Source organism: Humulus lupulus, chromosome 1, assembly GCF_963169125.1.
Source record: "Humulus lupulus chromosome 1, drHumLupu1.1, whole genome shotgun sequence".
Classification (NCBI taxonomy): Eukaryota; Viridiplantae; Streptophyta; class Magnoliopsida; order Rosales; family Cannabaceae; genus Humulus; species Humulus lupulus.
Genome location: NC_084793.1, coordinates 108085377 through 108102745, shown reverse-complemented (window position 1 = coordinate 108102745; position 17369 = coordinate 108085377). Strand labels below are relative to the sequence as shown.

Below are 17369 nucleotides of genomic sequence, written 5' to 3'. Positions count from 1 at the left end.
TATTTTTAAAGAGAAAGGTTGTGGCTGGACATTGTATGCTAGGGTGCTAAAAAAATACTATACAACATTCAGAGTCAATACACTGGTGGATGTGCAAATTGTGGCATTGTATTTGACAACAAGAAAGTGACTGCTACTTAGTTGGCCAAGCATTTCATCGAAGACTTTAGAATGAACCCAAAAATGACTTACAACTTCAACACCTTGACTGAAAAAACAAGTTCTCGAACACATCCTCCTATGTATTCTACAACACCAGGAAAAAGGGCAAAGAAATGCTGGAAGGTTCCATGAAGGAGCAGTATAGAGTTTTGGATGATTATTGCAAACAACTCCTTCACCACAATTCTGGGAGCACATTCATTATCAAAAGTAGCATTGTCAATGACAATAAGTTGTTTGAGAGAGTTTATATCTGTCTCAAAGATTGCAAGGATGGATTTAAGGCTTGCAGACCACTTATTGGCTTGGATGGTTGTTTCCTAAAAGGGTACTGCAAAGGTTTGTTGCTGGCTGTTGTGGGTATCGATGCAAATAATGACATGTTTCTAATTGCATATGTTATTTGCGAGAAGGAAAATACAGACACATGGAACTGGTTTTTTAAATTATTGAAGGAGGATTTGGAGGTTATTGACACTAGGAGATATACACTGATTAGAGATAGACAAAAGGGGTTAGAAAATGCTTTAGGTTCCCTGTTTGATGGTGCTGAGATAAGATTTTGTGTGAGACATTTACATGCCAACTTTAAAAAGGAGTTTCCAAGTCTTCTTCTAAAACAAAAGTTGTGGGCTTGTGCAAAAGCCACAACACTAGAAGATTTCAAGAGGAGGATGGCTGAAATGAAGGAGGTGAAGGAGAATGCATATGATTGGTTAATGAAGAAGGCTCCAACTGAATGGAGCAAGTCACACTTTAGATTTCATGTCAATGGTGACATGCTCTTGAACAATCTGTGTGAGAGTTCAACTCTGCCATATTGGATGCAAGGGACAAGCCCATCATAACTTTGTTGGAGAAAATTCAGTTCTGGTTGATGTCTAGATTATGTAAGAAAAGGGAAAGTGTGGCAAAGTAGTTGCAACCTGTGGGGAAGAAAATTCTAGATATCATAGAGAAGAACAAGCAAGTGGCCAGGCATTGTTCATGTATTAGAGCAGATGCAAATATGTTTCAGGTTACTCATCTTGGTAGTGAGAGCTTCTCATGTAACCTAGCTACTCGAACATGCACTTGTAGAGCTTTTGAATTGAGTGGGGTACCATGCAGGCATGTATTGGTCTATAAATGGAGTTCCAACCTAAATGTTTATGATTTTATAATTGATGTATATAAAAAAGAAGACTTTCAAACACAATATGTTGTAGTTATTGGACCAATGCCAAGTCTTGATAAGTGGCTAGATCCTGGTTTGAATCCAATTTACCCCCCAACTGAATCAAACTTGCCTGGAAGACCAAAGAAGACAAGGAAAAAGGCACCTGATGAAGATGATACCAATGCAACCAAAAAAAGAAGGTTTGGCCAACCAAACCATTGCAGCAATTGTAAACAAATAGGCCATTCAAGAGTCACTTGCAAGAATCCAGCAGTGACACAGGTATTCAATCTTCAGTTATTTTTAGTTAGTTTGCTTTTCAATTATGATTTTATAAATGTTTTAGTTAATTTGCTTTTTATTTATTGATTGCAGCCTGTTGTTGCCAAGAAAATGGACAGACCACCTCTAAAAAATCCACATCCTGACACTCAGAAAAGGCAGAAAAGAAGAGCAAAAAAGAATGCAAGAGATGCAGCAGTAGCAGCAGCAACAACTTCATCATCTCAGCCACCATCCTCTCAACAAGCCATTACATCTCAAGAGCAACACACACCTAGGAGAAGTGGAAGACCCCGTGGAAGATAACCAGCAGCTGCAACTTCCTCATCCCAGCCACCACCCTCTCAGCAAGCCGTTGCATCTCAAGAACAAAACACACAGAGGAGAAGAGAAAGACAAAGTGGATCAGCAACAACATTTTCCTCATCTCAACCAACACCATCTTAAAATCTAAGTTATATTGTGTCTGTCATCTTTTGTTGTTAAGATTGTTTTGGGTCATTTATGACATTTGTTTTCAGGAATCCTTGGCCTAATTTTGTGTACAAATGTATAAGGTGTAGACCTTGTGATTTGGTCAAGTATTTTGTGGAGCCTGTTTATTTAGCAAACTGATATGATTTTTTTTCTATGAATTATGACTTCCATCTGTCTATCAATTTGGGTGCTAATTATATTTTGTATCTGCCATATTGAGTACCAATTATGACCTTGCATCTTGTATGAATTTTCCACATGATATTATGTAGTCAAAATTATTATTTGCATTTGTGAAATTAAGCATAATGAACTTAAACTAACATGACTAAAATTTACCCAGAACAAGCACAATTGTCAAAGTGCATTCATTCATTTTAGACTTGCTGCATTACAGATACAATGAAACTAGACTTTGACAACTAAAACAGACACCATTGCCTTGTATCAGGTACTTTTTTTAACCAAAATCACACAATGTCTAATATTTCAAACACCAGACTAGTACAATTACATATACAATGAAAACCAACTTTCCCCAACTTATACCAATCCAATCTTTCTTAAGGAGGTGACCACGACCTTCTCCCATAATTGGCTTGTTCCCACGGTTTAGACTTGGTATTTCAGACTCCAAGAGATCTTCGGCATTCCAAGTTTCTCCCTCAATTCTTTTTCTCCAATTTGGAATGTCAACCCTTCCACTTTCAACCATTTCTAGATCCACCAACCGGAAAAATTCGCAACCCCCTTCTGACTGACATAAAGCAAGAAGAAAACCTAGATGAAGAAAACCCAGATACAAAAAAAATCCAAAACAAATTTATCCACACTTACTTTCATTAACCGACAAGTTCGAAATCTTCTCCCAGGATTTGCTTCAGTCCAAGAGGTTCTGACTACACTTTCCAAGCCACAATCACACTGTTGTCGCGGTCACAATCGACTCCCACCCCTACATCTTCGAGCCATTGCTTTTGATCTATTGGAAAAATACGAACTTTCACCCTTCATTTTCCTTCACTGCTATTCGCCTTCTTCAGTCGTTCATGTATTTGTGTTTTGTTTTAATTTTCATTTTGGTATTATTTTTCTTTAAATAAAACGTTTTTATTTCAAATTTTGGTTTTTAAAATACTAAATGGTGAATTAATCTCCATTGTATACGTGGACAAAATAAGACGGAATTGGGCTGGGTACTGACGGATATCAATGGAAGTGGACAATGGGTACTATTCCCACACACAAAAAAAAAGATTGGGTACTAAATCACTAGTTTCTTAAAACATTTGGTACTTTTGCTGCTATTTCCCCTTTCTTTAACTTTTTGTATTTAAATACCCATGGACTGTTTTGATTTTGGATTTGTGCTTTTGAATTCAACCATGAACTAAATCTTTTGATGCTTGAATTATTGATGAACTCTATGTCTTAATTCTAATTTTCTAGCATTTTATTTTAGCAATTGATCCATTGTTCATTCGAATGTGCTTATTGATGATTTCTTGTTGTTGATTGGCCACCGATGACAAGATATTGAGTTATATTTATGATGGGAAATTTGAATATAATTGATAGATTTGAATGACACAAGTGAATAATATTGTTAGGTTATGTTTGTGAATAACATAGAAATGTGTTATTTACCTTGTGTAATCATTATGAATTGATGCTTAAATTCTAGGTTCTTAAACTTGATTGGCATAGGAATATGTTAAATTAGGTGAAATAATTAATACCATAGGATTTGGAAAAGTTCTATGAATTAATTTGAAATTCTTGTTAACTCAAGGTAATTTTGCTGAGATTTTGTTGCAACAAAACGTAAATGTCAATTGACATAGAGAGATTTAATAATTCAAGTCCATTTCACCAAATTGAATTTCTCTTGCTTTTAGATTGTCATTTTAGTTTATTTTAAGCATTTATTTTCAATTTATTTTTTTACCACTATTAAATTGCTTGATAATTGATATGCGCACAATTATTTGCTATTTCAATCTCTATAGAGACGATACTCAACTAATCATTATATTACTTATTGACTATGTTCGTTTGCATTATTTTCGCACCATCGTGCATATTTTTACACTACACTTAACTCTGAAACTCACTAACTGTCACATAAAGGTTTGAACTATTAATTATATTTGGCCTGTGGTTCGATTTATGGATGTTTTCACTAATCGTTATATGTAATGAGTTCTTTTCATATCACCAAAAAAAAAAAAAAAACTTAATTTTAATCATAAAAAAATTTGAAACTAAAAAATATCATCATCACTAAAATGTTTATAATTGAACGTATTAATCATAAAAAAAACATAATTAATAACAATTTAGGACTAAATACCTTTAGTCAGAATCAAATCAATTTTTTTGTTGTGTCTAAAAAGACAATTTAAATTGTGAAAAAATAACTTTTTTTTTTAGTATAATTTAAATTTAGTACCGGATGCATCCATTCCACACCTAGTATTGCATATATCATATGTACATGAATACCCTTACTAATAATGTTAATATTATGTACTGCAAACAAACATATAACATGTGCATAATATAGATACATAATAAGTTAAGCACATATATTTAAATCCCACACATACCCACGTATTATATTTATGTATAAAATGAATGGTCCCCAGGCGATGAAGCAAGCAAAGCAGCGGCTTCAGGGGGCTGTGACAATGCCATATGCAGCTCTCAATGGCCCCCCACACAGCACCCAACCCAACCCCATCGCAGTGTCATATAGCCTGCGCTGCACAAAACATGCACACCCAATGCGTGAACCATATAATTGTGTGCGAAGCCAAAATCCATTGTTAGTACTACTCCCTCCCTGCATTATCTCTTCTCTTAATTGCTTACCAACACCTGTGTGTATTGATACTACCCAATTGGCATCCAATGTGTCCATTATGTTTTTCTTTTCGCTCTTCTCACTGGTCACAATCTTATCAAAATGCCAAAATCTCAAACCCACATATCAGCTCGGACTCCTGGGCCCAAATATTTATGCATATGGAAACGCTTTGAGTTATATACATACATTACAGCCTGTAATGTTTTTCCATCGGTACAAGTAGTCGCTGCTGCGTGAGAAATAATAATGTACGTACGTGTCTCTGAATTGTGTGTAGGCCATAGTTTGGTGTATCAAATCTAATTTTCTTATGTCTCACTCGCGATGATTATTTATTACAATACATACTACATATATTGCAAACTTAATTGTTGTAATAATTAATATGTTGCTTAGATTGCTATGAGAAGTATACAGATACCTATTCGGATGGTGTAACTAAAATCATATTAATCGCAGCGAAAACTATGTAAGTTGGTTGTTTTTGTAGTAATCATAAGCTTATTTTTCTTGAATATTCAATTTAATAAAATATGGATATATATATATATTGATGCTGAGATTATGGTACTAATTAATGAAACTTCAACAATGTTGATGTGATAGTTTTTTATTTATGTTTTGTGAGGTGAATAGTAAAAAATATAGGTGAAGTTAAAGAGAGGCTGGAGCCAGGCTGGTGTAAATATAATGTGAGAAATAGAGCTCAACAAACGTACTAAATGAACTGAGCTCAAATTGTTTGCCACCACAGCTTTTGCAATCTTTGTTTACTTGCTATAAATATGTGTTCCGTAAACCAATAAATAATGGAAGCTCATAAAAGCTTACAAACTTGTAAATTTAATGGGATTTTTTTTTCAAACTTTAATACTCTTATTCGTTATAAGCCCAAAATAACTCTCTATCCAGCCATTTATGATTTATACGAATAGAGATATAGTTTGAGATAGGAGATTCGAAAAAGTAGCATGCATTGTTATATATACAAAGGAATTTATGGCTCTTCTTGGTCATAACGTGGTCCTTCCTGATGGAGTGAAAATATTAAAATATATAAATTGCAAATAAATACAATGGGTTTCCTAACTCTAACTAAATCAATGAAGTTTTATCTTGTATAAGAAGAAGAAGAAACTGATTGGTGAGAATGAAACCAAATGGGGCCAGGTTTTAGGGCTCAAGAGTCGCTTTTTAGAGGGTCAGAGTCAGAGAAGAAAAGGACAAGAGAAGTATTAGGTGGTTTCAGGGATAGGGATGGCATGTCCTAAATCTGAGAAACTGTAAGCATGTCTGGCTTCTCAGACAAAGATTTGGGTATCTTTTCACAGGGCTACACACTCACCCAATTCCTATCTTTGGACAAACATTTTTCATAGCCTCTACATTTTTTTTTCCTAGGGGACAACTATACCATACATAAGTCAAATTATATTATTATTGTATTTACATACATTTTTTTTAATAGATTACAAATAAAGCTTTAAGAAGAGAGGAGAAAAGATAATATCTGAATGTAAAATTCATTAGTTACAAGATCCAAAATAAAGAGTAATATTTCTCGAATTAAAGGGGATTAAATTGTTATTTATTTATTGTTCACTCCCCTCTCTACAACAAATCTGACGATTTTCATTATTTAAATGGTTAATATTAATAATATAATATATTACTAGGTATATTGTGATAAATTCACCCCTGCACATTCTTTTATTCAAATGAGAAATAGAAAATTTAGGCGTGAATATTATAGATTATAGGAAAATTTCCATTTTGATCTTCTTAGATTAAGTCAATTATCAAATTTAACTCCGAATTTTTGAAAAAGTTAAAAACAGTCATATTTAAATAGTAAAAAATAGCTTTTTCACTTGGTTCTAGTCAATTTTTTTTATTAATATATATTTTCATATAAATAAAATTGATGAAATTTAAAATAAAATTAAAAAAAATAAAACTATATATTTTTTTTAGTTTTTGGATTTTATTTATTTAAATTTATTAATTCTATTGATATTTTATAATATATTATAAACATATTAATGCATAAAACATGTAAAATATAATTTTTATTTTAAAAAAATTTATGTATCATTAGTTAATTTTATAAATTATATTTATACAAAAAAAAAATTAAGTGAAAATAATTTTATTTTTACCAAGAAAGTTTCGACTAAAAATAGACGTGATAGATCATTTTTTGTAATTTAAAAAAAAAAAAAAAGTTTAATATTAAACTTGCGAGGTCTGTGTTGCAGAGAGACCTCCCATTCCATCCTTAGTTGTTTCTTGTGTTTCCTGTTTTGTTTGTTTTGTTCTCGTGTGTTCCTTTCAAAAAAAAAGAAAAAAAACTTGGTAATGAGATTAAACGGACGGGTAAAAATAGTAAATTTTCTATATTATGAGATAGTGCGGTGAATTGAAAGTTGAATTCCTCAATGAATGAAAATTGTGTATGTCTTATACGAAGGCCACTAGTAATTAATATGGCCAATAATTGGGTCCACGTAGAATAAATTGAAAGCGAAAAACCTCTACACATACACACACCTTTATTTTTTGGTCCCAACATCTTATTTAAACAACATTAAATATGGACAATGGACCCTTCCTTACCAGCCTTTTTTTTAAACGAAAGAAATGTATGGAATTCTCGAGTTATGAATGTACATTAAAAATTTACTGCTTACCCATTTAAGAAGGCATTATTGCTTAGGCTGACATGTTCACGAGTCTAGCAAATCATAGATAAATAAGAAGAACAGATGGAACCATTGAAATAGTTTCGAAACTTATGTCTTTATCCGCATCAAAGATGATGAGTAATTAATATGCCAAGAAATAAATTATTGATTTGTTTTGTACCCTTTAAAAAAGCATATTCAATGTGAACTTATGTCGTCCCTTAAAATAAAAAAAAAAAATTGTGTAATTAAATAAAACATATTATATTTTAAATTAAACTACATGAATCCTATATATTATATTTTATATGTAACTTAATACTAATTTATACTAATTATAATTTGTCGTGTCAAGTAATATTGGACACTAGTGGTGTCTTTAGCAATTCTGAGAGAATAAATATGGTTTAGAAGAAATTTAAATTTTCTTCAAATTAGACCTAAGTTGTTCTTCTTTATTTGTCTTTTTTTCACGTGGTTTATTCACTCCTTTGGAAATAGTTTACATAAGTTAGAAAGAAAAATAATAGTAATAAATAAATAAATAATGGAAGCTAAGCTAGTTGGCTACCTTATAACAAGTAAGTCAAAAATACAATCACTGTGCCCCCACACAGCAAAAGGTATTAACATCCAGAGATTGGATCGAGCCCATTTCTCATTAGTCATTCATTCCCATAGCATACATAGAGTGGAACAAATAAAGATGTAGAAGACGATAGTAACTTTACACTAGTGATGTCTCCAAACATCTGACACCACATCCACATGTAGTTATGAGAATGGTAAAAAAAACCAAGATATTTGTTATATATATAAATAGGAAGAAAAATAAAGAAAGAAGTACGGGTTTTTCAGGAAAAATACTTGGGAGTAAACTTTTAGGCACAACTCTCACGGAACCTAGCAAGCAAACAATCGAAAAAAGAGTTGTTTGGCTTTGACAACTATGATCAATAAGAGACCTTTGGTCCTACAAAGATAGGGAACCCGTGACTATATTCATAGTACATCATTGACCCCTCTTGCCTTTCAGTTCTTGGTGACCAAAGTGTTAGCCAAAAAGAGTTAATTCGTACCCAAGTTTTGCAGTTTCATGGATTTAGTAATTTGTAAAAAACTTGGATTTCACTATTCACATTTTTTTTTTGGCTTTAGAAATTTATAATTTGTTAACTCGTATAGAGTTACTGCTTTTATCTCTTAATTTGAAGTGGTAAGTTGTTTGTTTTATGTAGTTTTGTATGCCAATCAAAGATGTAACATTGCAGCTGTACATACTCCATAGCAGCTTGCGAAATATATGGTAAAATTATATGTATTAATTTTGATTCTATACAAAATGAGACGAAAAATCTAGAACTGATAACGATATAAAAATATCAGCTTTGCGTGCTTGGTAGAATATAGAAGCAATAATATATAGCCAATGAAAACTCCAAAATTGAGGCTCGGACAAAATTACACGAAGCAGAGTAATGTTTCACCATGAAGTGAACTATAGTTTAGACTTTTACAGTACACCATTCAAAAACTAGATTGAAGGTTGTTATTGTTGGTCCCTTTGAAGGAATGAAACTCGTGCTGTTTCTCGTGAAGAAGAAAAATAGAAATAATTTGATAAAGTACTGAGTCGCTCTCCTAATGCCCTACCATCTAAACGAGTCCAAAACCCATTGACACTGGTGAATTAGATGATCTCTCGCGTTGATCCAAATAAAATACTGCCACAACCCATCTCAAGTCAAATACAGCTACCAACATTTTTTGAGGTAATAGATAAGTTTGCAACTGAGTACATAACTCATGTTCATATTTTTCATTTTTCTTCTAGTTGAACATTCATACTAAAGAATTCTTGTAAGAAATAAACAAAATTAATCCAGATTTGTATGTAGAAAAGGAGGACGCATGTAGAGAACATTCAGAAACATGCGTTCGTTTCATGGCGCAGGCACTCCAAGAATCCCACAAGGAAAAGAACAAAAATAAAAAAGATAAACTTTGGAGAGGTGTGAAGGAATTATTTTGCAGGAGACCCAGATAAACAACATGCAAGATTGTTAGGCATCTTATCCCATTTGTAATAAGATGAAATTGTTCAGACCTTCAAGCAACATTTAAAGTCTGCATAAAATATGTGGATTCATCATTCATTGCCCATATGTTTTTACATCAAAGTGAAAGATAGCAAACCTCATTGAGAGAATTTATGTCCCGCAGAAAATGATAGATACCAAGAGTTCGGCCAAATAAGTACATTGCAGTTGATGAAGCATATATATGAACAAAGTTCCACAACGCAAAAGGGTGTCAGCTGAATTTCCAGAAACCTACAAAACTTGGAACCACCCGGATCACATCATCCTCCTCGCATGTGTGCACCCAATTCACCAAATTGATCATCAGCTTCTACTGTATCCTCTGAGAGACGTACTGCATCAAGCTTTTGTTTCAGGATTTCAATGGCATGGATCACCAGCTGAGAAGCTTTAACTGCACCAGTTGTCTCAACAGTAAAAATAAAGCTATCTTCTTTGGCAGTGATGTCAACAAGCCCAGGCTTCCCCATAGCTTCAGCTTTTTTTATCACTTCATCATCGTAAGTGTATGCCTCAGCATCAAACACATACACCTAAAAATAATAATAAAACCAAACAATTTAATTGTTTTATTAATAAACATAATATAGTTATAAGGCAGTGCATAATAATTCCCAAGTGAAACACAACTATGACTACAAGATTCAAACAAACCGATACCTTCTAGTGGGCCTGATCTAAACTAGAGGAAAATAGAGTTCAACCATTTCGCCAATCTATTCTCACAAGTCCACACAAAATATAAAATTTTCTCAGGATCGTTATTATATTTCAAATGTATTTACAGCCTATATAATATGAAAGATGGGAAACAACTATGAACATCCTAGAACATCAGAACTTGAAAGATGACAAATGTTTACTGCAAATATCAGCAAAGATGACAAATGCGGTCTTCAAATATGACTCATTTCTCAATTAACCATGCATGTAAGAAAACATCATCAGCAGAGTCCCAATAACAATTTTGTCCTTTGGAAAGAATAGCCTATATGAGGGCAGAAGCAGAACCAATTTTTAAGTGCATTTAAAACAAATATTAGCAACTATTAATTACTTTAATCATGAAAATATGAAATTGTTAAGCCCACGCGACATGTAACATCCTGTGCCAGCTCCTACTTTCGGCATAAATGTAAAACAAAATTTTGATGGAATGCTACAGGTAATATTTCCTGCCAGCTCCTACTTTCCTTATGAATGAAAAATAAAATTTGAACAACACTACACGTAAAAATTTCTGTGAGTTCCTATTTTCGGTATAGATGTAAAATCAAATTTGAACAACACTACATGTAGAAATTTCTGCGAGCTCCTACTTTTGGTATAAAATCAAATTTGAAAGAGTCTTGACTAGCAGATTGACTAAACTCAGACAAGTTCCATAAGATTCTCTTGTGGCAATCAAAACCCAGAGGGTAATTCCTTAGGAAATCATGGAGAGAGAAGTATTCTAATCGGTAAATTTCAACCACAAGAAATTTTCATAACTAAATTTAAAATGCGCAGTGAAAGGCCTGCAAAGTTAAAATACGCCAGTCTATCACATATATATATCCGTACTTAATACAAATTCCATAAAGAAAATAACAATCTTCACTTCTATCACCTGCTTTCACTAAACAATAAGACGAATGGTCATGTAAGTAAAAGTTGTAAAACCCAATACTTTCATAAAACACCTACTTAGTATAGCAGTATGGCTACAAAAGGCCAAAAGACGAAATTAATATTTCACTCAAAAGCCTCTCTAACAGACACCCTCTCAAAGGGAACGATTTCATTAGAAATATAGTAATGAATTTCGACATTGTCACAACAAAACAATTTAAAAGCCAAGTACTACAGATAACTATCAATATAGAGAACAATGACAAATGATACAAGCAGGGAACCTGATGGGTTTCGGGATCAAGCTCAAACACTCTGGTAGGGCTACTTTCAACCCAACTTTTTTTCTCCTCCAGCGTTAAAGTTTCCATCAACTCTTCATTGATTCGAATGTCTGGTTCATACATAAAACTAACAGTAGCCGCAGGTGACCACTTTGCATGATCTTTGCCAATTCCCTTTCTGGCTATGGCTCTCAGCCTCAGTTCTTGTCCACGGCGTAACTTCACAATGATAACCCCCCTTCAATCACAAAATATCCAATAGAAATTATAAGAATAGTTACTTCCTTACAATCGTAAATCAAAATGTTATCCAGAAATACATTTAAAATGAAGTCACTCATGTTTAACATATATTGCATTTAATTCGATAGAAAATAAAATTGAAATGCACAGGATTCTTAATCACGCAAACTTTCTTTCTTACTTTTTTTCCTTTTGCTTTGTAAAGGGAAAAAAAGAAGGAAGAGCATTCAAACTGTAAATTCGAAATATTTAGGGCAACTATTTAACACACAAAATGACCTTTATTATAATATATAATAAATATATCTACGTATACGCACGCATATCAGAAGAAAGAGAGAGCAGAAGAATACCTATGCTCGGTGGATTCGTCACCAGCGGGGTCAGAGAAGTCAACTGGGACAACGGTGTGGTCAGGGGTGAGGAGGTCCTTACTGGTGACATCTAGGGTTCGATCTTCAACGCACCTGGCGCGAAGAGTAAACTCGACGGAACAGAACTCACACTGGCCATCTCCATCACAGGCATCGCAATCACGAGAGAAGCGCATGGACATGGCACGGTCACTGGTGAGTGGGATGAGGCCAAGACGGTGGGCGATGAACTCGTCGTTGAGAACAGAAGAGTTGACCTCGATCTCCACCAGGTCGATAGCGATGGTGGGCACCTCGGCGATCATCACGCGCCGGAGTGCGTTGGCCATGCTGGCGTCGGTGTCTCGGAGCTCGAACTTGAGAAAATCGTCCTTCATTTCTCGGATTTTGACCTTGGGAAACCTCTGGTACGATTTACCTTCCATAGTTTTGGTAATGGTGGAACCCTAACGGGTTCGAATTGGATTTCTCAGCACTCAATTTGGGGATTTTGAAGAGCGGACAGGTGGTGTAAGGTAATGGCATTGTATGGGTACAGTGGCAAAAGGGTTCTTAAAATCCAAACAAGGGTTTTGGCTTTCAAAGGAATAGTACGACGTGGCAGTTAACTATAAGACGAATTACAGCTCTGTTATTAAGTTGGAGCTCTTTACATACAAACTTTTTTTTTATTATATATAACTCGGCAATGCGGTGTTTATAATAAATAGTATCACAATTATTTTTTTGGAAAATAAGATTTTGGTTTTTTTGTAAATATTTTAAGTTTTTTATATATTTTTTTTGTGTAGAATTTATAAGAAGTTGTTAACATTTTCACTAAATGAGTAACATAATATGAATTATGACATTTTGATGTTTGAGAATCATTTATATATATATATACATTTATTGATTTATTTTAGACTAACAATGAATATTATATTTAGTAAATAAATAAAAGGCTTAATGTAATTCACGATTTAGGAAAAAAAAATCATATGTAGTATTATTTTGATTAGATGAGTTGTGAAACAAATAAGGTAAGGAATAATATTAAAATTAGTTAATACTGATATTTTTTTTACGACTATGTTTGTGTAATGAAGTTGATATTGTAATTTACACATGTAGCTTCAAAATATATATATACATATATATTGCTAAAGATAGAATTGAACTATGTACAACAGCAAGAATGGATAATTTATTTTATTAAATTATACACTAGTAAAATTTATAATAAGGTAAGAATTTGAAGGACATGAATAAGGAGACTATATCATTATCTAGAATAAATAGATTTTTTATGAGTGGGCATTTTGAAATACTTCTTTGTAAACAATATTTTTTATTAAGGTTGGGTCTCCCACCTCATCATCAGCATTTAGTATGATCAATCATTCTCTTGTGGTAACTCGGGACACAGCAACATATAATTGACTGTGGGTGAATACTTGCTTAGGGAGGTACAAGCCAACATGTTTAAGAGATTTTCCTTGGCTTTTGTTGATTGTCATGGCAAAGCATGGTGCCAAGGGAAGTTGTCGTCTATTAAGCTTGAATGGCCATCTTGATTCATTGGGAGACATGATAATTCTTCGACATTTTCACCAATATTTGTTCCAAAAATGATGTCGCCTCTAATGGACCATTTACCAAGATGCATGATAATCAATCTTGTGCCATTGCATAGGCCTTCCGTTTGATTTAGATTTCTAAGGAGCATTACAGGAGCACCTTCCTTAAGTCGCATCTCATGATTAGGGATGCCATTAAATTTCAAACCATGCAAAAATTCAGCTGGATACAAAAGATCTTCATCATTTGTCTTTACACTTACTTTGCATATACTGTCTGAGCTAAAATATGTTCTCCCTTCACCTGGTATAATATTCATAATCATCTCATTTTGTTCATAGACCATTTCATTTTTTGGTGTTAGTATTGCTCTTTCTATCAAATATGCAGGATCGTTGTACTTTTGTAAAAGTGATGGGTAGAGAACTTTAACTATGGATTTCATTGGATCTTGAGATGGATTTATGGCGATATTAGAAGGAAGCTTAATTAATTGTCTATCAATGTCATCATATAATGAACCATCTCTAATCTGCAGCATCCATTTGTCAAAATAAGCTATTTTAGTAGCCTCAAAACCAGTCAAGCTTCCATTATAGAGCCTCATATTTTGGTTGAACTCATATATTTTGAAAAATGGCCATAAGATAAGCATCAACAATATTAGCTCTTGTACCTTTTGGGACAACTGGTAATATTTGTCGGAAATCACCACCACATACTATTGTAAGTCCTCCAAAAGGTTTGTTAGAGCTATTTTCAAACATTGTTCTTAGAATACCTCTTAAGGTCTTATCCAAAGCTTCAAAGCAGAACTTATTTGCCATAGGTGCTTCATCCCAAATGATCAAAGAAGTTTTCACAAGAAGTCCAGGTAGTAGGGTGCCTTGTCGAATTTCACAAGTCGACTTTGCTGTAACATTCAAGGGAATATGAAATCGTGAATGAGCTGTCCTACCATTAGGCAATAACAAAGCAGCTATGCCTGAAGTTGCTACAGGCAAGACTATTTTTTTATTGTGATCTAAGCTTTGTAGTAATTGTATTCCATAAAAATGTTTTACCAGTACCACCATGTCCATTGATAAAAAAATAAATTGCCTTGTTCATTCTCTACTGTACTATTGCTTTATAAGCTGATTTTTGGCAAGGATTTAGAGCAACAAATGATTTCTCATGCAATATCTTTAATTGATCTCGGTCATAATCAAGCTCTTCATTAACCAATCTATTACCCGAGTCTCTTATCAAAGATGGATTAGGCAAGGGCATTCCATCTATATCTTTCAAACTTTTTCCCATCTTCAGCATGATACTTTCAATCTCGAACAATGTGTATGCTTCAACTTGTTGTTCAATTAACTTAAGATCATTCATTCTAAATCTCTTCCTTTGTAATGAAGTTATGTCTTCTGACAATGCAATATAATTAGATTTCCAAAGTTGTGATGCCTGAGAGTGAATGAGTAACGTGACGAAAAGATGTCTTAATTCTTTTCCAGTTGCCCATATTGCAGCTTCAATCAAGCAATCTATCCACTCTTTATCATCGTCTAACAATCCCAAAGCATAGCATGTGCCTTTAAAATTAGGATATGTCACCCCATTTATTGTTCTAATACTTTCATAAGAAGTGCTCCATTTGACAAAATTTAACAACATTCTCAAGTAGAAGCGTTCTCCAGTTGAAGGATGTGCAAAGTAAATTCTTCCAATTGCCAATCCATTTTTTCTCCTTTGAATTCCAAACCCAACTTATAGGGAAATCCGAATAAGTTAGCTCTCGTGCATCATCATAATTCTTGTTTGCCTCCAACCATTGAGTGAACTTTGTTTTTTCTATTCCAGGTATACAAACAACATTTTCAACACATTTGTTTTCTTCGAATATTACTGTGTGCTCTCCAGGTAAATGGAATGGTAATCTTTCAACTACTGGCTGTCTGTAATGTATGTCAAATTGGAATATTCTCCAGCAAGCTTTAGTTGCCGAGATGTATCTGCAATCCAAATATGTTTTTATCTCATCTATTTCTTTGGCAATGTCAATAGATTCCATTGTTGCAGTAGTTCTATCAAACCCTTTATGAACATATTTGAAAATGTATTTGACTAATCTAGAGTAATTGCAAACCTCGACATTAATATGTGCATCAAATTTGACAATCAAATTCCTATGGTAAGGGACTACATATCGATTATCTAAAAGGACACATTTCTTTTCGAAATGAATACCTGTATTTCTCCTTTTGTAGACTGGAAAGCCATCTGTGTCGATGGTCGTTTGATCATTGAATTTTTTTGGAAAATGTTGTGTGCACCTATCTTGCATCATACATGGAGAGCTTGAATTAAGTTTTCCACAAGGTCCATGAATCATAAATTTATTGACAGCATTATAACCATCAGGATCAACATTTAAGTCTGGGATTTCCGCGCTTATTATATTATGGTCTGCTGAAGGATTTTTCAATGTCGAATGCAAGAAAAGTAGTATGTGTGCATGAGGCAGTCCTCTTTTTTGGAACTCAATTGTGTATATACCTACGACAACTTAGATAAAAACTTAAAATTTAGAAATTTTGGTGGGAATTGTGATATTATTGTTGGTAAAAACATTTTTCATAAACAATTGAGCTGAGCTCGTTGTGGATACAAATGTGAAATAAACTTACATGTGATTATCTTTCCAAACGGTTGTTCTTTTATCAGGTCGTGCATTAGTTGGAATAACTTTATCTCAAATACTTTGCATATGATATAGACCCGATAGTTATCATCTTTTTGGCCTATTAAATGGATCATGTCATTTATTTATGGGCACTTTGGGTTGCAAGTGAAAGTAAGAAATAAATCAGGATATCCTGCCCATTTACAAATTGACATAGCATCTTGATAATTTTGTACTCTATATCGTGGTCCCCCAGTGTGTGACGAAGGAAAAATAATTGATTTCCCCATTTTTGAGCAATCTGAATCACCACGATGAATAGCGTCCATTAAACCAGAAAAAAGGTCTGATCTGAGTTTTTTTTTGTTATTTCGTATCCAACGAAATCTTTCTTCTTAAATTTCCATGTAAGAATCAACTATATATTGTTGCAGTAGTCTACCAAATCGAAGAAGAGTATGACCCTCATTTAATCTTTGCTGCAACCTAAAGCAATAATGTTGCCTCATTGTCAACTTTTTCCTTTTAAAAGAGCTTTCAGTTACGTCTCTCAAAGGTATGCCAAGTCTATATCCATCTTCACCATAAGGGTTTATTAATGGGTACGTCATAGACATGAAACTTGGATGCAAATCTGTGATTCTCTGAAAACCTTTAGTTCGGTGCTCTACAATAACGTCATGTTCGAAGTTCGCTTCACTGAAATCACCAACTATTAAGCCTGCTACTTCAAATGATGTTGGCATATTGTATTGACAACCATTTGTTGTCCTGCTACTTAGGAGTCGTAAACGAAACATAGATTCTAGTTGTGCTTTGAATCTATCCCTTGCCATTCTAAAGGATTTGACCAAATTATTATGCTGATCCAACATTTGAGATAATTCATGA

At 33.6% G+C, this 17369-nt stretch overlaps 3 protein-coding genes across 3 annotated transcripts; 1 reads left to right on the top strand and 2 right to left on the bottom strand.

The window, feature by feature from the left end:
* Positions 1 to 275: 275 nt before the first annotated feature.
* Positions 276 to 1010, top strand: LOC133819447 (uncharacterized). The gene has a single exon (XM_062252712.1). The coding sequence runs from the start codon at positions 276 to 278 to the stop codon at positions 1008 to 1010; it is 735 nt and encodes a 244-aa protein (XP_062108696.1).
* An 8751-nt stretch (positions 1011 to 9761) lies between these two features.
* Positions 9762 to 12792, bottom strand: LOC133796803 (DNA-directed RNA polymerases II, IV and V subunit 3-like). The gene is made up of 3 exons (XM_062234470.1): positions 12227 to 12792; positions 11631 to 11868; positions 9762 to 10268 (listed from the first exon to the last, which is right to left on the bottom strand). Exons 1-3 carry the CDS (start codon positions 12670 to 12672, stop codon positions 9996 to 9998), a joined length of 957 nt encoding a protein of 318 aa, XP_062090454.1. The 5' UTR covers positions 12673 to 12792; the 3' UTR covers positions 9762 to 9995.
* Positions 12793 to 13742: 950 nt separating this feature from the next.
* LOC133819436 (uncharacterized) lies at positions 13743 to 14414 on the bottom strand. Its single transcript, XM_062252701.1, has one exon. It carries the CDS (start codon positions 14412 to 14414, stop codon positions 13743 to 13745), a length of 672 nt encoding a protein of 223 aa, XP_062108685.1.
* Positions 14415 to 17369: the final 2955 nt, after the last annotated feature.

Coding starts and splice junctions, on each gene's coding strand:
- LOC133819447 (XM_062252712.1), top strand. CDS start 276: ATGCTGGAAGGTTCCATGAAGGAGCAGTATAGAGTTTTGGATGATTAT.
- LOC133796803 (XM_062234470.1), bottom strand. CDS start 12,672: ATGGAAGGTAAATCGTACCAGAGGTTTCCCAAGGTCAAAATCCGAGAA. Junction 11,869..12,226: donor GACGAATCCACCGAGCATAG/GTATTCTTCTGC, acceptor TTGTGATTGAAG/GGGGGTTATCATTGTGAAGT. Junction 10,269..11,630: donor TTGATCCCGAAACCCATCAG/GTTCCCTGCTTG, acceptor TATTATTTTTAG/GTGTATGTGTTTGATGCTGA.
- LOC133819436 (XM_062252701.1), bottom strand. CDS start 14,414: ATGAGGCTCTATAATGGAAGCTTGACTGGTTTTGAGGCTACTAAAATA.